We start from the raw sequence: 23,370 nt of genomic DNA, 5'->3' as shown, positions 1-23,370 counted from the left end.
TTGCCCAAAGTAAAATTTATCTGATCAGGTTACCTGTTAAGGTTGTTTTTCCAGGAAGAAAGGTGCATATTTTGCATTTACTCACACCTCCACTCCTTGTGTATAATATACACCCCTCTCTCTATAGCTGTACCAACGCGATCACTCTATCCTCCACGTTAGTAAACAGGAGACTGACACAAAGCCAGATGAGGCTTTTCTTCTGCTACATGAACAGGAATCTCCTCAAGGTTCCCCCTTTATTATGCTCCCTATCTCATCAAGGTCTTGCATCAGGTTTTGTTTAGTTTTGAAGCTATTTTCTCTGTAATACGAGTCAGTACTTCAGACTGCAGTGGTGCTGACAGTGCTCTGAGGTAGCATTCAAAGTAGAATTAAATGAGATGGTGTGGTCATGGAACTTCTTTCATGCAGCACCTGTAACTCTTGGAAGCACAGCTTTAACTTTCTTAAATCTCTGTGCTGCTGCTTTTCCAGGTGTAGTACAGATATGTTGCTACGTTTTTGTTCACACTTTTTTTTCTTTCTTTCTTTTTTTTTTTTTTTTTTTTTTTTTTTTTTTTTTTTTTTTTTTTAGTGAAGGAAGCTAAAGGGGCCGCTTTGGATATTTTTATGTTTGAAGTGTCATCATTAATGACACCACATAAAACTGACCCTTATGGTGTTGACAATGTCTGGGCTTTGTGGAAGCTGTACTTAAATATTTGAGGGCAGAAGAGAGGCAGAGCTCTGTCTTTTAAAGAGGCTGGGTGAGAAAGGTGACAAAGAGCCTTGAATGAAATGAGTTGCCTACTGGAAAGTAACTAACTGTAAATAAAATGGTGAAGACCAAGAAAACATCCTGATCAGTCTCATTCAAAAATCTCATGTGGTAAAATTTACTAAGAGTCACAATAACAAACCCTTTTGGAAACTTTTGGAAAGAAGAGAAGCACCAGGTGCCCACAATGATTTTGAAGACAAGATATTTCTGCACTGCCCAAAATGTAAATAGAAATTTGGCAGTAGACATTAGTATATGGCATTTTTAGCCCAGAAGAAGGAAAATGCAGATCCGTAAGTGAATTTATTGTATTTTCCAGAAGATTCTGAAGGAAATACTGCCCAGCATAGTCTTGTATTTCAGTCCTGATAAAGACAGCTGTGGCCATGGCAGTCTATTCTCCATGACATCCAGAGCTGAAATACCACAAGGAAGGAATTTTGGGTACCAAAACACTGAAAAAGCTTCAGCTAATGCAACAAATAGCACATGGTTATTAGGTTAGACCTAATGCATACTAGCAGAAATATATGGTCCAACTTCTTAATAGAGACTTTTAATATTTTGTGGTGGGGTTTATATGAACACAAGATTGATTTTTAATGGTAATTTTCAAGAAGGTATAGCATGTCAGAATAGGGGCAACATAAAGATGAAGGTACCTCTTACAGCTTTGACTATACACACATTAATATATTTGCATAAGAATAGAAAACTATGTTCTTGTGTTAAGATGAGCATGATGTTCAGTCATACAAAAATAAATGCTCTTGTCTTCACAGGACATTTTGAGTAATTGGAAAGCAGGATTTACCTGGAAAATTTGGATGAAAGTTTGGTGGTTTTTTTGAAAGGGTTTTTTTACAAAGTTTTAGCTGGCAACTTCTGTATTTCCCCACAGAACCCTAAAAATACGTAAATTACGTTAAGTGTGAAACTGGCCAATAGATTTTTGATTCTCCAAAGGGAAACTGTTCTTCAAAAGGGAAACAAGTTCTTCTGTTCTTCTGGTGTGTTTAATTTCAAGAAAATCCAGAAATCCCATAGAAATCTTGGAAACTGTATTTTTGCCTTTCCTGGTAATAGAACTGGCTTTTGAAGAACCTATTAATTTCAAATACTTTAGGTTAATATGAGATAAACTCTATTGGTTTCATCATTCTGTTTAAACTAGTTAAATCTGATGTATACTGTAGAATTTCAAATTTCTGTTCGCTGTCTACAAGTAGTGTTTGTTGACTGGAAATTAAAAGTTTTCCCATTGGCATTTCCTCCGTGTTCCTGAGTAATTGGAGCTGCTTCTAGACCACATTGTAGCCAGTTTTTGTACTGTCACAGGACTGCAGGCAGGCAGCTCCACTCGGAGGGGCTTTGGGCAGGCAGGTCCTACCCCCAGGTCAAGGCAGGTGTCCCCGGGCAGGTGTCACCTCCCTGGGACTGGGACATCAGCCTGCAGAGGGGGGTCAGGGCCCAGCACAGGGCACCAGAGCTGGGCAGAGCCCTGGGATGGCTGGGCAGGGCCACAGTGCAGGGCAGGGGAGAGGAAGGCACAGGTTCTGAGGAGGATGAAGGCAGGGCCATCACAGCCTGTTCCTGCTCTCAGAGCCCTGACAAAAGCAGGTAGGAAATACCCTCAGTGGGGCAGCCTTTTTGGGACTGTCTCATTCCTATTCCCACTCTAACCAGTTCTGCTTTGCTCCCAGCTTGTGCAGCACCTCTTTTTCATTTCTTTTTTATCACTTGTGTGAAAATGCAGAAGGAATGTCAGTCCATATATGTTCATAATTCCCATACGACCTAAGTTCCATGCTGTGGCACACAGACCTGCAGTCTAGAATCATTGCCCATATGAGGTGAGATGGCTCCTGCTCTGCCAAGTTGACTACAAAAATCAAAACATTGAAAAATAAACTCTAGGCTAGCTGTCGACTTTCTGACTCATTTTCAAAGCACTCTGTTGTTTTTTCATGTTTTATGCACGCCTAGACAGTTTTGAAAAATGCTAAACCTCTTTTGGAAGTGACAATTTTAAAATCCAAATACAAAGTGCCACCTAGTGGTTATATATTTATAAAATGTGTCTATAAACAAAATTTTCCAGCACAAGCCCCAGTGTTTTATGTTTTATAGACGAAGAAGCACACGTAGGTAAGTGAACTTGTTGCTCAAAGACTGGATCTCAAAAAGCGAGGATGATGGATGCGGTGGCAGCACTTATGTAAGCTGAAGAAAATGGGAAACAAAATGTAGTTTATAGTCTGTTATGCTTCCTTTAATTATGAACTATCTGCAAATGCATGACATGCTTTAAAGACCAAACATTCAAATAAAGTAAGTGATCTCATTGAAACCAGCTAACAATAGCATCTGCAGTATCCTCTGGAGGAGCAGGAGAGGGGATCAGTGGAAGAGACTTTTGGGTGAGTCCCTGAGCAAAGGTTTTCAGGGAAGTTTGGTTGTTTCCTTGGATATTCTGTGAATGACACATCAGAGAAATAAATGGTGCAAATGAAGACATTGAAAAGGGATGGTTTTATGCAGGCTGCAGGAGTGTTCTTCTAGACACCACAGAATCAGGGATAAAGAAACTTTTTTCTTTTTGCCTTTTCTAGTTTTGTTAACAGGTGTTAATGGCTTAAACCCAGAGATCAACCCAGCCCTGCACAGACACTCGCTCACTCCCTCACCAGCAGGACTGGGGAGAGAATTGGGAAGGTAAAAGCTGGAAAACTCTTGCATTGAGAAAAGGACAGCTTAACGGGGGAAGCAAAAACTCACTGTTCAGCACAAATCCAAACCAGCCCTGTATTAGCAGCTGTGAAGAAAATTATCTCAGCTAGAATCAGCCCAATAGTTGAATAAGAAGCTAAAGAATATAGTATTAGATGTGCAGAAAAAGTTGAGGACCTAACACAGATGTAAGCTGGACTGACTTTTTATGTGTGCATCAAAGTGAAAGGACAAAACCACTAAATGCTTGAGAATTTCTTGAAGCACGGTGCAAACATAGAGACTAAATCCAATAATGAGCCTGAAAGAAAAAAAATATGTACATTGAAGTACATCTAGGTACTTAGAATGCTTTTAAAATAATACAAATAAAAATTATAGACATTATATAAAAGTAACATTGGAGCAAATAAAGTTTTGCCTTAAAAGTGAGCTACAGAAAGAAATAAAAAGCTAGCTATAGAAAGTATCATTTTACTGGTAAAATTGTTACCAGAACTAAAATGTAAGACCTTATTTGAACCTAAAAATATTAATATTTTTTTATCTGACTTGATCAATATCCTTCAGAGACAGCAGAAAGCAGGCCTACATATGTGAGAGATGGGTAAAATTTCCAGAAAATGAGACTTTAGGTAATGATTTTATGAGTGATGCACTGATGGATGACAGTCCAGAAATCCTAACACTGAATGAATTAATGACTGGCCAGAGAGTTGTAGAGAGTGGGTTGAGAAGAGAATACTAAGTTTGATCAAGTTAGATATTCTGTGTAGAGAAACAGAAACATTTAACAAAGCATTTACCACACCTTCACTTCCCCTTAATACCCAATGTGGTATTTAAAGCAACATAGACTGCCTTGTGGTTGCTGGAAAGAAACAGGTAATCATTGGGAGCAATTAAGCTGGCCTAATTTCAGTTGTTTTAAGATGAAGTCAAGTTAATTGTATCCCACCTCTGCATAAGGGTATGTTTTCCTAAGAGAAAAAGAAGATATATGAATGCAATATTGTTAAAAATCTGTAGTAATTGGAACAAGGGGGCAATGAGGAAAGGTGTGATCTGAAAGCCCAGAAGATGCATTGCTGTTTAGTTGTAATTCTAGCAGTAATTACACCAGTAATTAATACCATTTCAGCATTCAGACTAGATTCAGATGCCCAGTGTAGTCATTCAGTGACTATAAATGCCTCTAGGACATTTCAGCAGTTTTATCAGATGTCCTGTACCATTATCAATAAGCCTGTAGATAATCATAAATTGAGGTGTAATATTCTTGGAGTTCTGGTGACAGCCACTTCAGTTTCACGTGCTTTGTGGTGCATTTGAATGTAGTCTACATGTGGGAAATATATCTCTGGTGTTACTTCATCCATTTGATTTGAGGAATCTGAAATGCTACCATTCTCTCCTGGGCCGTAGATGCCTGCAAAGTCCTAAAATACTGAGGAAAAATAAAGGAAAAAAACATATTCCCCTGAAACCATTAATGACTTGTGATGTTTTGAACATCAAAAACTTGTATACTGAGTTCCTTCCAGCAAGCTTTGAGATTTAATACTAATTGTGTTGATTAATTTTGGTAGGAATAGGACTTGAACTTCAATTTTCTATATAGTATTTCATCCAGTTGAGGCTTGAATAAGATTTTTTAGTGTTTTCTGTGGAAAACACAGCATTGGAGCTCTGAAGTCCATGCTGTTCAGCTGCCTGTTTGTCAAAACCTTAGCCCAGTCAAATACAGCAGCATAGGAACAATTTACAAAGTCCACTGAGTTGTTTGCAGATTATTGTAATAAGCCCACCATTTTACAGAGAGTGGATTAAACAAAAGGGAAAATTTGAGAAAGTCATCAGCTTCCATGGGTGTGCATGAACAGTTTCATGACTCATCTCAGTTCTCACTGTTTGTGGAAATGGGGTTGAAATAAAAACGTCTGAGGTCTTACAAGATGATAATTATTCTTGTGTACTCCAGGGCTTGTTTATGCTGGCTCAGGCAGTCCATCAATCAAAGCCAAAAGAGTTTCATTTTGTCACTGTAGTTCTGAGTGCTGGCAGATGAAGAAAATAGTTTCTTTGTCTTTCGGATTACTTGTATGTCGTGTTATTGATGTTGGTTTTGGCTTAAAATCAATTGAGGAGGAAGAATGACGTGTATTGGTTCAGGTAAACATTTTTTCACTTTGAGTAAGCTCTGGTGCTGCATCATAGAGATTTGGACTTGATTTTGACCCAGAACTGCCACTCAGGAAGGACCTAAGCCTTTTGAAATTCCATTTCAAAGTCTGTGAAGGTGACCTGCTCAGTGTAAACCTCTGAAATTGTGTACAGATGGCCAAGCCACCATCAGAGACCTCTCAGGGATACTGTTAGTAATGCCAAGAGAGGCTGATGCAGCACACAGGAGGAGGATAAGGCAATATGTTATCTATGCATAGAGATAAACTTTGTGAAGTGTTCCCTTTAGTAATCCCTTATTTTTGGCATAATCTTTCTGAATATAGAACAGATGCTGCATTTAGAACTGTACAATCTTAAGAGGAGTGAAGAAAGACCCAATCCCTATAAGCAAGTGAATCCTCTGGAGAATTGCACTTCCTTGGGAAACTGCATAAAGAGGACTCTGTGGAATTGGTGATCAAATGCAGAATTTCTCCCATAATCCTCCTCTCATCTTCATTTATCATCTCCAGACCTTGTTCTTGTGCCACTCAGAGGCTTCCTCACAGCTATCACACTTGGATGGATGTTTCCAAAGGAAAGCAAGGCCCATGGGAACACTGTGCCACTGGCTTTCCTTCGTGCTGCAGCCAGGACATAGCCCTGGGACAAATCCAGCTGCTGGTCCTGTTACACATTCTTTGGTTCCCTAGTTTACGTGTGCTTTGAAAGTAACTTAAACTTTGAAAGCAGGATGCTGCATATTTTAAGTCAACACAAGCTGTCCAAGTTTAATTGCACTGAAAAGTTTTTATACAAATATAGAACTTCTAAATATTCCTTTTCAAGTTTCATTTAACTCATGTGGCTTGATTTTTGGGCATGACCTCACTAGCACAGAATAAATTAATAATGAATTGCTAATACTATAAATATTCTGAAGAATAATATGGCTGTGAGCAGTTCCCGATCCAAGTTTTATGTTCTCTACTGAAAGGAACAAACTGTCCCTTATACTGCTAATAATCTTATAGAGATAACACCAGTGGGATAATAGTTTGATTTCTGTTTTTAACATTAATTACAAATTAAAAATTTTAATTGCCTTTTCTGAAGACAGAGAAGCCCAGAATTTTGCACAATTTCTTTTTTTTTTCTCAATAACTTGAACTGAGATAATATGAGTAACATTTTCTTGCTTCTTTGTCCTTGCAAGGCTTGTGTTGACAAACTTTCATAGCTGTTTGCTTAGCTTAGAAGATATGCATTATAAACAGACACCTTTAAAGAGGGCATGATTGAGCCAAATGCCTACAGCAGCTATAGGAAGATTTACACTCATTCACAAGATACAGCCTTTGAGCCACATATGAACACGGGCAAAGCTGTAACAAGTTACTTTCTAATTGTAACAAGCATTTACTGCCACTATAAAATATATCTATGAAATTTGAAGGCCCCCTGCCCTTCCTGAAACCGATATATAGAAACATTCTTTGTTCAAATGTCTGTTTTTCAGTTTGAGAGATTATCCTGTAAGTCCATGCCTATTGTTCCAAACACTCTCCAATCATAATGCATTCCTATCATATGTGGTGCTGAGTCCAGTGACCTACTTGCATATTTATATTTATTATTCAATCTGCTTGATAGAAAATTCCATTTTAATTGTAATCAGGAAGTTTTCAAAATTTTTAATTCTTAATAATCCGTATCAATGTACAGGTGTTACTTTTTAATCTTTCCTACATTTTTCTTAGCATCCTCATATCGCAATGACATTGTTTTAATGAGACATTCTGCAACCAGTGTATTAACTGACCTCAAAATTGGCTGGTTAATCAGAGACTCTTATCATTCCTTTAAAGTTTTCATGGAAAATATCATCTTTTCAGCTTTCTTGAAGGAGTCTAATATTTTTGAACTGCTTCTCCAAAGCTTTCACACGGTCTTTATAAGTAAGCCTAGTTTTCAAGTCTGTTAATGCTGGTTTTGTTTCAGGATGTGTTGGAGTTTGGGATAACATCACCTGTTGGCGTCCTGCGAAGGTTGGAGAGACTGTCACTGTCCCTTGCCCAAAAGTATTTAGCCTTTTTTCTGGAAAACCAGGTATTTTATTTTAAGGTGTATTTTTACTGGCTTCTCTCTGGTATTCTTTAACATAATGTGGTAAAAATTGTTTATTTGGGGATTTAATTTTCTTTGTAGATTAAAAATTCTTGTCAGAGCTGTTCAGGATACACCGTGAAAAGACCAAATTATCATCTTTGTGTTCTGTTTGGTGTTCTTTGAATTAGATACTAAGTATATTTCTGATACAGTGACACTCACCAAAGCTGCTGACATTGCTTGCTCTTTTTTGACCTATTTTGTTAATTATTAAGGCAGCTGAGCCTGACTGACATCTCTAACAGTTGCCAGCAGGGCCACGTGTAGGTTGTTCCCTCTGTGTCTCAGGAGGGGAGCTCTGCCTTGCTATCATGAGAATAAAGAGCCCACATTAACAGATAATACCTAAAAATTACTGCTATTGCAATTTAAGGTAGTTATTATGAAACCTTTTATTCTGCTTTTTAATGGAACTTGAAAAGAGCTCATCAGTGTCTCAGACTGCTGAAACATTTAACTGGTTTAAGTCTCCCATCTTCTGCACCATCTTGTCAATACATCGTATTTTGCCCTGTGGCATTTAAGTGGGGTTTTGAAAATAGATGATGCACACAGAGTATTTCACATGTATCTCAAAATGCTGCTGGAAAAATCTTATCCCCATTGCTCAGGTGGGAAACCATTGTCATGAAGAGCTGGTGAAAGATTAAAAGTTTACCACAGTTATGTAATTCTTTTTTTGGGGGGAGGGGGGATTGGTGTCTCCATGGAGAGCTTTAACAATTTTACTTTTAATTTAGAGGCTAATTTGGGGTATGACTAAAATACCTTTAGACTCAAAACTGTTGACTAAGTCTTGTTCCAGTAAAAAATAGATAAGTAAAACAATCTACAGATGAGCAAAGGTTTTCATTCCTGGAACTGGTGAATCTTGATTAGTTTATCATGGATAGTCTAAACAATTTGTAAAGGGGAAAGTATGTGTAATCGTCGCTAAATGTTGTGAAATCTATAAAAGTTTTCAAATTACTCAAACAAAGATAATAAAGTGTTGTCATGAGACAAGGCAAACTAATAAATATCAAAAATTCAAAATCTGAATTAAATCACACTGCTTCTGTCTATTTGCCAAAAGCTAGAGCATGCACACTCTGGAGTTTATTTCACAAACTATAGTTATATTACAACAACATTTTAATTTTACTATAAAACAACTTCAATAAATATTTAAGTCTGAAACCTTCACAGTGCATTACAACCCTACCTCACTTCACCATGGTGTCAGCAAGACTGAAATATTTCTTCATTTTATAGTTTGCTGTCATTTTCCCTGATCCAGCTTTTTTTCATAGCTACCTGTTTACTTCCTGTTTGTGGAACCTAACGGGGTTGATTTTTAGTGGTTCCTGTTCAATTAAGAGTGGTTTTTTAAACCTTGTCTTTCTAAAATTTCAGAGAGGGAAGACAACAAACATTTTGCATGTTTGATTCAATTAAGAGCTAACAAAGCATCTTGGTACTTTCATAAGTTGATTATGCTCAGGCATATGTAGTTTATTTAATTCATACACAGCACATTACAAATCAACTTCATTCTTACTGTGGAAAATTATGAAAATATCTTTGAACAAGAAATTTAACTCTTTTTATTTAGCCAGATTTGTGAGATGTATGTTTTAGCTTTTAGTACTTAAGAGGAGCTAAAATTCTACTACAAGATGATCTAGATTATCTTATTTTTATGCAAATATTCCAAACTTCAAGTAGGCTTTTAAATACCATCAGTTTCTTAAAGGATTTCCCAATTTAAATTGTGAGTTTAAGAAAGTAGTTTTCTTCTCACCTTTAGAACTTTTGGAGACCTGGCTCTAAATTTCTTCTGTGGTGTTCTGTTATAGTTTAAGCATACCACATGATTAATTCTGTATTGAATATTAGTAACTTTTGATTAAAAGAATTTTTACTGCAAAAGTAATCATGTTATCCTATAATGTTTTTCCTGTATTTTACAAGTTTATTAATCTCAGAAAGTTATTCTGTAAAGTTTTTATTCAAATGTATGTGTCAAGTTAAAGGTTTTAAATAAGGTTAGCATCTGAAATACTTAATTGCTTGAAAAGATGGTGTAGAAATAAAGATTACCTTCCATAGAGCATTGCCCAAACTCTCCTTAGGTTAGAAGGTATTGCAGTATTTGAAGTAGAAAATACTTCAGTGTCTTGAGTACATTGAGTTTTTTCTTGCAAAACTGGCTTTGACGCAATTGTGGTTCTGTTAACACATTCCTCTGCTCTGCCTGGTCAGAGAATCTTGATGTACTTTTAAAGTGAAGACTCTTCACAGTGTATAAATAGGTTACATTTTCTTTTAAAAATGTCCTTTCTATGCCAAACGGCAAAAGTGGTCCTGGTGTTTGAGGAGTCTGTGGGTTCAGGTCAAGGCCTTTTTATTAGCTGGAAAGAGTTGGTTGTTGGCTGGTGAACCACTTATGGGATATTTACAACTTTCCAGTGAAGACTTTATACAAAGAAGAAATTCCAGTAACCAATCAACAAAATAAAGATGACAAAAGCTTTAGTTTGGAGTGTATATAAACAAGTTTGGTTATTCTTGACCAACACTGACCTATGGCGCATGAATTTATTTTTCTATGGTAAAAACCAGGAATCTTTAAGTCAATTATAGACCAGTGGTAAACTCCAAACCAAGGCAGAATATTATTCTAGATTTCAAGTATCATAGCTATAGATATTGCTCTAAGCAATGTGAGGAAATGTCTATGCATTAACATAGTAAGCGTAAGTTACAATGAATGTGATGACTCTTCTCTAGTCTGACATCAGGCTTTTCTGTTTTGCCCTCTTGAAGTTGTTCCATATTGCATGAAAATTAATTCATTTTAATTAGATTAAGAAGTAGAATCATGGGCTGCCCCCATGTCATCTGTGTGACTTCATCTCTGGAAAGAGTCAACTTTTTCTGTCAGCTCCAAACAGAAACTTTCTGAAATTAATAAATGTTCAAAGTTCCCTTCCAGCCATATTTCCACATGTCCTGTACATTCCCTGTACTGCATTGTTTCAGTATTGGTTCAAAGAGTGAAATTCAGCTTGCATCTTTACCTCATTCTTCAGTCTATGACATAACTTGTCCTTTGAACTTCATTACCAAACTTACTAAGATTTGCTGTAGCAGTAAGTCATCCCCTAATGTCTAAGAGTTCTTGTAACTCTTCAGTAGATTCCTTGGTATTGGCTTCTCAAAAGCTTTTAATAGGAAGTTAGAACAACTCTCACTGAAATGCCTTTTCTTTCAAATTACTTTACCTACTAATAGCCCCTTTAGAGAGTGAAGTGTATGGCTCCCTTCTGAGTATTTTAAATAAAACAGCAGAACCATTTAGGCTTTTGCAGATGTATAACAGAAATAGCTGCTATACCAAAGGAAAAATCTTGGGTTTACTTCTGTTTTTCTGTAGTTCAAAGGCAACTCCAAGCAAGAGTAAAAGCCAAAGGAATATGAATGAAGAGGACATGAGAGGAGATGGCTGGGTTGAGTCCTAGGAAACAAAGGAAAAAGAGCTAGGTTGTGACCATCTAATGACCAAGTTAGATTGTTTAAGGAGTCATTGATGAGGAGAGTTTTGAATCAGAATTTCTGATTTAAACTCTCTAATTTTGCTTTACAGGAAACATTAGCAAAAATTGTACGAGTAATGGATGGTCGGATATATTTCCTGACATCTTAAGTACTTGTGGATATAATGACTACGAAGATGATTATAAGGTAGGAAAAATACTTCTTCTATTCATTTAGATGATGGTGTTCAGTACAGTTATCAGATGTATTCTGCTTCTAAATAAATCCCATTTTACTCAGACTGAATAAAAATGAGATTTAATGAAAATCTGTAGTAATTTTTCATAGCATTGGTTGCAATATGCTTGGATTGCAATTGTCTAATGAGATAAAATCAAGAATGTAGAACTCAGTGACTGTTTGAAACTCAAGGCTATAAACAGTTGGTAATTGCAGGGAAGCATTTGTATATCTAATATTGCAGTGCTACTCAGCTGGTGCAACGTATGTTTTGCATTGTGTTATTTCTAGAAGTTTGTTATTTCAGAAGAATATTTTGTAAAAGTTATCTCAAAACCTAATATTATTAATTTGTTATAATCTGTTAATATTACATGCACCACTTGGTTGATTCTATGTGTTAAAGTTATAAGAAAAATAGGATTGATTTAGGTCATTGGAGTTATTGGCAGATTTATATTGGACTTGAAATTGTGCTAGCAGTTGTTAGTTATTCAGAAAGCTGTCAACGTACCCTAAATGCACTGTGCGTGGAAAACTGAGTTTGTTCACTTTGCAGATACAATCTCTTTTTGTTGAGGGAAGGGCTTTTACCATCATGTTTTATGTATTTTCTGTCTGTTTTCCTGCTGAGGCTAACAGAGCAAGAGTTTGTTTACAAGGATGAGCTCATAGTGTCAGTAAAACTCTTGTTACCCAAAACGGATTAAGCCCTCTCATGAGGGCCAGTTGGGTTTTTTCCCTGGATTTTAGTATGTGTGGAATAGCTGTAGCAGATCACTTCTGTCTGGCTTGCAGAGATGCACTGGTATTCCAGTTAAGCCAGGAAGGTTTTGGCATTTTTTTCTGTATTTAAAAGCCCAACCATATACTGTAGTTGAAAGTAGAGAAGAAAATTCAGAAAATGTATTGTTTTCCCAACTTTCCTGAAGACAAATTCTAAAACATCTGTGTCATCTGACAGCTTGGGAACACACATGGATTACTGCTAAAACAGCCACTTTAAACATTGTCACTCAACCCAGGAATTGCCATGTGGTGTGAATATTGGTCAAAACATAATTCAAATTAACAAAATATAATATTTCAAGTAGTGAGAAACAGTTAGAAGATTAACTAGTGTAATAGAAAAGCAGTTCTTGTTTGACATATTCATTAGTAAGTTGAAGGAGGTGAATGAAATGCAAATTGAGTATACTTGCAGGAATTAACCTAGACAACTTGAAATAGGATGTAGCAGCAACATTTGCAAAAGCCTTGAAAAAAACAAATAATAAAAGTGTGAGGATGAAAATCAGGAGAAGGATGTGGAAAGCAGGTACTGGAAAATTATTGTCAAACATACAATCACTATAATATCATATGTACAATATAAATCATAGAGAAAATAGAAAATGCAAGTATCATGCAGTAGAGAGATTTCAGGAGGCATTTGAGGTTCTGCATCAGTTACTTGTTTTCACAGAAGATGTTTTCTTGAATTTAGATCTTGGTGCTCAATAGTAGCCCCTCAAACCAAAACCTTTACTCATCATAAATCAGTATAGTTTGCTGGTTTTTTTTTAAAAATCTAATATTTCAACTATGAGAGCTAAAAATAAAGTCCTAATATTTGGATACTGAATGTTCTGGGCATAAAAATGTCACGCAACAACATGCTCTCCAGTGTGGGGTATGAAGTATATGAGATTGTCCTCAAGGTTACATTAACTAATATTTTAGGGAACGTGGCAAAATAGTTTTCCTAGAGTGAGTCCTAAGTGTTCTTTTCTATGTTTTGTTTTGAAGACCGTTTTAGAGGAGTAGAAACTGTCTTTGGTGTAAGTTTGGTGCCTGCATCTTCACTGCTGAATGAATTTCTGTTATAGATCTAATTAACTATTTATTCCTTTGGGGGTTTTTTTTCTGTCTTTTAAGACACAGACTTTTATCTTTAATCTAAAGGGGGCTTATTTCTGTGCATATTCTGCATATTGTGTATATATATATATATATATATATATATATATATATATATATACACACAGAGGCATATATCTCTCTGCAGATATGCATTTATTTTGGGCAGCTTTGAATATTCTAGAGAAGGTTTAAATTATAAAGATCCATCAACAATACTGAATAATTTGTTAACAGGTACCAAATTGCTGTGCTTAAAAATGCACTGAAATGAGGAAGCTTATTAAAAATAACATAAACATGTCACCTCTTATTTCCTTACTAAAAGATCTAGCATGCTTCCACAGTTTGCATTGATTTTATGTTCAAATTAAAATGTTCCATTTTTATTCCATGTTAATGATATATTAGCAGGTTCTATAAAAAGAAAGTATTTGCCTACCATTTTGAAATTAACTGTAAGTGCCTGATACAAACCCCTTGGTTTATTCTATATTAGATCTTAGAGCTCTTTACTGCTCTTGCCATTATTTTGGGGGGATCAGTTTTATAAATATGACTGTCCTGGTTTCAGCTGGGATAGAGTTAATTTTCATCCAAATTCAGCTGGTACAGGGCTGTGTTTTGATTTTAGTGTGAGACTAATGTTGATTATTTGTTGTAATTTGATTATACTGGTGTTTTGCTGTTGCTAAGTAGTGCTTAGCCTAAGTCAAGGACTTCTCAGCTTCCCATGTTCTGCCAGCAAGCAGGTGCACAAGGAGCTTGGAAGGAGCACGGCCAGGACAGCTGACCCCACCTGGCCAGAGGGACATTCCCCACCACAGAATGTCATATCCAGTGTATAAACCAGGAGGAGTTGGCTGGGAGCTCTCAGGTGCTGCTCAGGGATGGCTGGGCATCAGTCAAGGGCTGCTGAGCAATGGAGTTGGGCATCACTTGTCTTCATATCCCAACCCAGGTTTTCCCTTCTTCCCAGTTGTCCTCCCCACCCCATGGCAGGAGAAGGGAGGGAGTGGTTGTGTGATGTTTTGTTGCCACTGGGGTTAAAGTGCAACAATGATAATGTCTGAACAAAATATTTGTATGTTGTTTTGGCGTCAAAGTGTAAATCTAAACCTTTATTACATGCTTCCAGACCTTTTTCTGTAAGTAAACTAGTTACTGCTAACATTGAAGATCAAGTTTTAGGTTCATCTTAGGTATTCAGATAAGTATCTTTTTTTTCCATTTTATATTTCTGGGGAGCTCATGGCAGTACAACACACAAACAGCAACAAAAGCAAGCTTGATTTGACCATGCTAGAAACACACATCAAGGTGTGTTAACCAAACTCAAGCCTCACTGCAGTCTTTCCTTGACATACTTTGACATCTTCTACCTAGACTGAACAAGCTGGAGATACGTCCTTGCTGTTGTCAGAAGGTATTAAACTCTGTGTCAGCATTATTAATCTACAGCAAGATGTCTGGTGAATGTAAAGCACTGAAATGTGTCCACTTTATTTAAAATAATGACTGAATCAGTTAATACAGCTTTCTCTGATCTTAGGCCCAGAATTTATTAGATCACACAAAAGCCCCACTATATACAAGTTACAGGCTGTGTGATTTGAATGTGTAGTGTCATACGAAGAAAAATTCATGGAGAGAAAGATCCTCAGGGCTGTTAGTGTGCTGTTACTGTTGCAGCTAGTAGAAGCATCATCTGCTGTGGTGGACTGATGGTAAGAGTGCCGTGACCTTCCTGAGGGAGCGTCCTGAGAAGGGCTCAGGGGCAGAGGCACGTCCTCCTCTCAGCCCAGCGAGCGATGTTCTGCTTCGGCTTCTTCTGGGCGGCACAGAGAAAGAGACAGGAGCCTTGTGTGGTATTGCACAGAGTAACAGCCTTTACTCAGAGCAGGGCCCTCTGCTCTGTGAAGGGCGCCAAGCCCAAAAACGCCAAGGAGCCCGGGAAAACAGGGGTTTATATGGGAAAAGGGAGGGGTGGGACAAAACTTGGGAACCAATAGGGTATGGGTGCAGGGGCGGAGCAAAGGAGAAGGGCCAATGGGGTGGGACAAATCAACATACGCCCGCAAAGGCCTCTGGGGGTGGGCGATCTTCCTGCTCAACCTAAGCTAAGGTTGAGGCTCAGGGGTTGGCTCTCCAGGGGAGCACTGCAAGCTTTTCCCTGGCCCATTTTCTGGCCCCCACCATCATCCATGGAAGAAGCATCCCCCATTTGCCCAGTGCCTGGAGTGTTCTCATCCCCCTGGATGAGCAGCAGGAACACCTCCCCAGATGAGGGGAGGTGAGGCAGTGCAGGCAGTGACACGAGCAGGGCCTTGGCTGTAGCTGCCTGTAGAAAACAGATGCATTGCTGCTGTCTGTGCAGTGGATCGTTGCTCTGGAATAATGCATTGTTTGCAGTGAGTCTAAATTGAACCCTTGCCTCTCACCAAAATCTGACACAAGGCAGACGTCTACCAAATGTGCTTCCTTGTGCCTGTAAGTCATGCTAAATTTATTTACGTTATGCTGCTTTTTTCATTAATATTTTTCCATGAGGTGTGATTAAGAGACCAGTATTCCTTAAAATAAGTGCAAAATCTTCCATTGACTTCAGGTGAGGACTAGGACTGAATATTAGCTGATATTCTCTCTTGTAGAGCACAGAGGGAATTTGCTTCAATTTCAGAATATTAATAAACAGCTAAATCGCAGTCCACGATTGTTCACATTCACAGATACATCTGCTGATACACGTTTACACAGGAAAATGTGGAAGTTTCTGCATTTTTAAAGTTGTCATCTCTCCTGCTATGATTAGGGACCTTTGAATAAGAAGACATTCTGACTGGCATAATTAAAATTAATGATGCCACTATTACTAAGAGGTACTTACGGCAATGCTGATCTCATCTTTTTTCTTGGTGGTGTTTAGGCTCAAAATGAATTGAAGGAAAAATGTCAGAAAAAGGATAAAAATGAATTGAAGGAAAAGGCTCAAAATGAATTGAAGGAAAAATGTCAGAAAAAGGATATCATTAGTTACTTGTATAAAGATTATTAAATACCATGAGGAATACCAATTTTATTACATGTCTTTTAGTAAATTCTCTTCTTCTCTACCTACATAATTTTAAAATGTGTAGGTGTGTCCTATAAGAGAAAATTAAATTTGCCACAACATGTAATACATCTCTTTATCCCAATTTGTCCTTATTCCTGTACAAGATTTTAAAAATGGCTACTGCCTTGTTGAAGTTAATTTTGCAAAAGGAAAGAACTAGAGTTCCTTACCCCATTTCTATTTGCATTTGCTCATTTCAGTGTTTCTAAGGCACTGAACTCATTTGCTAGGTAGGCCCAGTTCTTATTTTACATTGTACAGTTTAAGATCTTCCGGTATGTTCTTCGAGTATGAATATTCAAATGCTATGAAATATTCAAATATTGACACATGAATCATGAAAATTGAGGATCACAAATTTTAATACGGTTGTAAATAATTACATCTGCAGAGAGGAAACTCCTACATGCAGCATTACAGGATTCTATTAGCCCATGGAATAAACAAATCAAAGAGTCAGTTGGGATGATAATGGTCATATATGCCTTAGCAATGATAAATTATATTTCTGAAGGAAATTAATAAAAAGTTGAGGGCTTTTCTTTTACAATAAGGGTGATTTCTGGTCAACAGCAAAACTCCTTTGGACAAAGAATCAAGCCCTTAACTTTCTCCAGTGTTTTCTCGTTCAGCACTGAGGTGCCTTCTCACCCCTAGAGGTCCTTCCAAATCAAAGCTGAGGTTGGGAGATCTGCTGGGTGACAGCTTTGCCTAGGAAATGTCTCTGCTCTTCTGTGCTATTTTGTAAATAAACAGAAGAATCCTGTCTCCTGAACTTAGTAAAAATAACACGAAACTAAATTTAAAGGAAACATTAGCAGAAACAGGTGTCTTTTCTAAGAAAACAAAACACAAGTGTGCCTAAAAATAGACTTTACAAAAATTTTATTGAAGACAAATTAGGCAAACTTGTACTAATCCAATTTCATTTTATGTTTAGGGGTTTATGCCCTTTAAAAACCTATGAACATTAAGTAGCCACAAAAAAGAGGAAACATTTTAGGATTAGCCCTTTAGAAAACATTTACACTTCCTGTAACCATTTCCTTTATTTTTTTCTGAAAATCATAAGCCACTGATTTTTTTCTGTGTCTGACCACCTAATGACTTTGGGTTAGTGGTTGATTTTTGATATTTTCCTCAGAAGTTTAAAAATAAATAGTTGGATTCCGATTTTGGAGTCAGCATTGCTTAAATAATCATGTGAATATTTTGCAGAGGCCAGCTGTTATTACTATGTTCTGATTTTGTTAGACTTGCAGAAGAGTTCATGTTATTTCAATTTCATAATGGGATTTCAATTTCACGTCTAAGACTTGAATCAGTTTTTCCTTTGAAAAGAGCTATAAAATCTGAAGGGGTTATAATATTTCTTCTCTGTTACAATATGTTGACAGTACAATTTCTGAAATTCTCTTTTGGTCAATCCATGCCTTTTTGCAGTCATTTTATTCCTGACAATCTTGCACATTTATGTTTTAGGTTTAGAGGTTAAAGCTGAATGTTACTTGAGACATGGGTAATTATGGTTCACACAGAGCAGTAAGAAATAAATAGGATATCCCATTTTATATAAAAGTCACTGGTTTTTGTGCTATCAGATTTGGCATTGCTTTGCCTATTTCTTTTGCACCAATAAAATACAAAGAGTTTGTTTCTAAAGGGTACTAGCTAAAATGCAGATGAGTGACAAATATTTAATGGCTGTGACTAAGTCAATATTAGTCTAATAAATTTCCTGGTTTTCAATTGCCACAGCACAATGTGGAATTTAATTATTTGTCTTTATGGAGTTTGTGTGTTTAAGTGACATATAATTTGAGAACACCATTTACTAATTTTTTCTTTTTTTTTTTTTTTTTTTTTTTGTGGAGTCACTAGGAGTTATAGAGGTCTTACAGGCAAATTAAGACACATCTTTTATGTTTATACAGGAAATGTAAGGAGTGTGACTCCTTATGTGTGACTCCTTAAATGTGACTGCATCATCTTTGGTGCTGAGTCTGATAAAGTGCTTCATGCTAATAATCTAAAGCATTCTAATCATCTAAATTTTTTTGGAAAATCAAAACACATGAATTTGAATAATTGTAATTTTTGATGCAATGGATTAAAAATGGGTTAGTATTTACTTACCTTTGCAACTGTTTGAGATACTGGGTTAATTTTTGATCATAGAAAAACGTGTAGCATCTAAGATCTCTCTCCATTATAAAACTAAACCACTAAAATGTCTGAGAAAAAGGGGAGGGTTTTGTTTTCTACCATTTCAAGTGTAGAATAATGATAATTATTATCATATGATAAAATAATTTCAACTGTAATGATTTCTTATTTTCTCATGCTTAGCTTGAATAAAATGACCACGGTCATTATTAAGGTAATGTCCAAGCACTCTTGGCTGATTAACTTCAATCCTGACATAGTTCCATGCAGTTATTTCCCATTCATCTGTTTGACCAAGGAATGACCAGCAGAGAGACTCAGTCCTGCTGATGCTGACAGCTGTTTGCTGGGCTAAAACTACACAGGGTTCTTCTTTTGATTTTAGCCAGACTATTTGTTGTAGGGGTCATGCGTGTGTACAGAATGCCAGAAACATCACAAGAAATATTGTGTTTTTTTCTGGCAGAAGATGACCTCTTCTGCTCTCCCTAGCAAGGCAAAGTGACAGAGTCACTTCATGTGCAGCAGCCTGACAGTTTCTGTCAAGCTGAGTACATGGCCAGAGGATAAATTGAAGGCAGCGTTACAGCACTGGAGCTGAACAACTTATGCTTTGTTAGTAAGTTCATGCAGGGTTTCCACCCTTTTTTCCTTCATTTAGGAATTCTGATACCAATTTCAATTTCCAGTTCCGAGAGTCTCAGTCAGTGGAGTTTTCCTGAAGTCAAATCTGGACAGAATTTTCAAAATGGTGTGGAACGATGAAAAAATTAAACTAGTCCAGCTTTCTTGTTGGGCATGTCTCAATCGTCCCAGTGCAGTTTGAATAGCTACTTTCTTTATACCAAAATACAAAAGACAATTTCTACAATCTAATGGTTGAAGTTTATAACAACATAACAGTTGCTATGAATGCACTTAAGATCCATGGCAGTTGCTTCCCATATTTTTCCACTTTAACCATATCTACAACAGTGCAGGTGCAAGATTCTTCATTCATTTCACATTTTGTTTTGCCTTTTCCATATCTGTATAACGATTGCAAAGGGAATGTTCAAGTAATTTCATCATGAATTGGGATTACTAAAATAACCTTCTTACTTGGCCTTTTGATTGCTATAAAAATAAATAAACTAAAGTAGTTTGAGATTCCTTTGGCTGTGTTAGTTTACTTACAAGTGTTGCTTCCTTTTACATTTTACCATCCTCATTGGCAAAAGCAAATGATGACCATGTGCACTAAATATTGAAATTCTGTCTCTTATTTGTAGCGTTCTATGTTCCTTTTAAAATCTTTAATTTCATAAGGTAACAAAAAACTTCACTGTTTTAATTTTTTTTTATTTTATTTAGCTTGAGTGGAAACTAATGTCAGTCTAATGACTTCCTTTTAGGCATAAATGGAGAAGAAGTTTAAATCTGAAAATATTTGGCCCTATTTTTCTTGATGTTGTTATTCAGAATAGGACTTCATGTAGTGTGTAGCTGGTGAGTTTACATACATATGCAGTTAATCAGCAGACTGTGCATTTCAGCCTGCTTTTCCTTTCTTGTAAAACTTCCTTTCCAAGTTTTAGCGAGTAACTTTACTAAAGAAAGAGTTTGGGTCACCATTTAATAAAGTAGTTGAAAATTTAGAGTGGGAAATTAATGAGACTTAAACATGTCTTTAAAATTAAATTCATGTATAACTGCATTACAAAATACTGTAGAGCAGAAGGACTGATGGAAATTATCTCTTTTAGAGATAATCCATTCTTTCAAACTGACTTGCTCTTGCCAGTTTGATTGTGTTCGTGGAAATTGATGAATCTGATACTTTATTTGACCTCATTGACATGGTTTAATCAACTGGAATGGTACCAGATTGTGAGTCTAAGTTTTGAGTTCCTGAGGCTGAATTTTCTACTGAAGTCAATTGTCTTGCATGTTGCCTTGCAAAATGTGTTGGAATAGAGATATAATATTCTCATCATGTACTGTAGAGCAAAGAATGAAAATCATGCTATAGCTTTCAGAGCTATTTAATGGACAATTACATCATTTCACAGACAATTTGATGTATCAGTAAGTAGGTTCTGCATATATATTTTTCTGTGCAGGTCAACTTCTATGTGAGGGTGAAGGCAATTTATACCCTTGGACACAGCGTATCTCTGATTGCTCTTACTACAGGAAGTATAATTCTTTGCCTTTTCAGGTATGTGTTTTTCATTAGTAAATATTAGCAATAATAAGACATCTTTAACTGTTGTCTGATTGCTCAGCTGTTTAGAAAATGCATGGAGTTTACACTTTTTGCAGTTAAACAGCTGACAGTAATGTAATGCTGACTAGATTTTTACTAGCAATGATCATATTAACAATTTTCAAAGCATTTTACAAATTTACAGGCATTACAGCCCATGTCAGAAAGAACAATAATTTAGGAATGATTACATAAAGCATTTTCTGTTTGGTTGTTAAAATCAACACCTCGAATTGCTCTTGAGAATTAGTTGGATGCTGATCTCACTACTGGACAAGAGTGCAGCCACGTTTCGCAGAAGCTTTGGAGTGGTTTCCAGGGGTACTGTAACAAAAGGCAATCACTGATTTGTCCAACTGTAAATCCCAGAATTACCAAATCACTGAATCATCAAGGTTAAAGGAGACCTTCAAGATCATCTACTCCTACCATCAATCCAGCACTGCCATAATCACTGCTAAACCATATCCCCAAGTGCTGCATCCAAACACCTTTTGAACATTTCCAAAGACCCCAGTACCTCCCTGGGCAACTCATTCCAATGCTTGAACACTCTTCCAGTGAATTTTTTTTGTCTAATACCTCATCTGAACCTCCCCTGATGCACCTAAAGGCCATTTCCTCTCGTCCTTTTACTTGAGCCATGGCAGAAGGGACCAGCCCCCACCTGGCTGCACCCTCCTCTCAGGTGGTTGTAGAGAGCGATGAGGGCTCCCCTGAGCCTCCTCTTCTCCAGACAAAACAACCCCAGTTCCCTCAGCTGCTCTGAACAAGACATGTTTGCTAGACCCTTCACCAGCTTTGTTGCCCTTGTCTGGACACCTTCCAGCACCACAAAATGTCCTTTTTTGAAATGAGGGGCCCAGAACTGAACATGGTGCTCGAGGTACAAGCCTCACTGGTTCCAAGCACAGTAGTAAAGGTGTGGATAGTTGTGCTGGGGCTGTAATGTTTTTGTTAGGCAGTTTCAGGAAAGGCAGAACTGCCTGCTGATTTTGCCTAATTTCTGTGAGTTTTCTCAGACTGAAGGCAATCTTCAACTAGTAAAATAACTTTTAAATCTTCAACTAGTAAAATAACTTTTTACTGGTCTTATCATTATCGCAGTTTTTCTCAGTCCCTCCACTTTCAAGCCTTTGTGTATCACTTCCACCTGTCTAACAGAATAGCCTTTATATTCTCCATTATGAACTTCACACAGCTTTTCTGCTCCACTTAGGACCAAGAAAGCCAAGATAGTGCATCTCACAGTTTTGGTAGAATAATAATAATACGTAATAACAGCATGTTGTTTGTCAGAGCCTCATTCCTCTCATGAAATGTTCTTGTGGTGAGTTCTATAAGACTTTCAGTCTGCCATCAAATTTTCTCAATATCTAAATCTTCAGAGACCATTCAGAGCAGATACATAACCCATAATTATGTTTGGAATACCTTTTAAAAAAATAATTGAGCAAGTCATGGCTATACTCCTTCTACCAGCAAATACTGCAGGCAGATCCCAGTGCAGATTACAGCAGTTTCAAAACTGCTAAAAGCTAAAACCACATTTAATACTGAGAATTACAGACATCTGAATGTCACCCATCAGCAGAAGTGTAACAAATCAAGCATTAAAGAGGTGTACTCAAAACCTTCAATTTAAACATCCAACTAGAGATATTTTTTCCCAGTCTTCCAGTTGAGTCAGGGAAAAACAGACTTTTTTTTTCATGAGGCAACATATGTTCTTCTAAGAAGAATCCCTTCTAAGAAGAACCCCCTTCAAGAAGAATCTTTCTCTGTTATTTGCAGGGAGTGTTGGAGCCTCCCAACATAGTGAGTTGAATTAAGAATTAATTTCTGTCCACTAACTCCAAAATATTTGTTTGACAGCCTTGTATATATCCAACATTTATTATCTGAGCTACTGAATGGGATGAATAACTAATCATCTACATGAGTTATTCAAGAAAAATAGTTTCCTCCTATTTGCAGCTTGCATGTATCTCTGAATTCCACAGGAACACGTGATGCAGTCCAACATAATAGTGGTATTTCAGCAAAGGATGTGCATAGCCACAGCAATCACTGCATTTTTTGACAACTGTTTAAAATTCAGCCTGGTATTAGGTCATTTGCCAAATTTAGGGCTAGCAAGGCAGATCTGTTCTTTATTTCCTTGCACTCACTGTAACTATCCTTGCTTCAGTAGTTTCAGAGTGGATTATTATTACTATATTTGATAAAAATCACAACTGGAAGAATACTTGTAAGTTGCCACTGCACACTGCCATTGCACCTATTGCATCTTCATTTTTTCACTGCTCATGCTTGCTAAAAGCCTTGGCTTCTGGTCTATTTCCAGGTGCAGCT

At 36.9% G+C, this 23,370-nt stretch overlaps 1 protein-coding gene across 1 annotated transcript in view; it reads left to right on the top strand.

Moving 5' to 3' along the window:
- VIPR2 (vasoactive intestinal peptide receptor 2) overlaps positions 1–23,370 on the top strand; it is a 45,679-nt gene that overhangs the window by 7,151 nt on the left and 15,158 nt on the right. Inside the window, exons 3-5 of the mRNA XM_038128106.1 lie at positions 7,661–7,768; positions 11,457–11,554; positions 20,870–20,967. Of these exons, the coding sequence (XP_037984034.1) occupies positions 7,661–7,768; positions 11,457–11,554; positions 20,870–20,967 (304 nt within the window). The remainder of the gene's footprint in view (positions 1–7,660; positions 7,769–11,456; positions 11,555–20,869; positions 20,968–23,370) is intronic.

Source organism: Motacilla alba, chromosome 2 (assembly GCF_015832195.1).
Source record: "Motacilla alba alba isolate MOTALB_02 chromosome 2, Motacilla_alba_V1.0_pri, whole genome shotgun sequence".
NCBI lineage: Eukaryota > Metazoa > Chordata > Aves > Passeriformes > Motacillidae > Motacilla > Motacilla alba.
The sequence above is the reverse complement of the archived record's forward strand: the minus strand, read 5'-3'. Positions and strand labels throughout refer to the sequence as shown.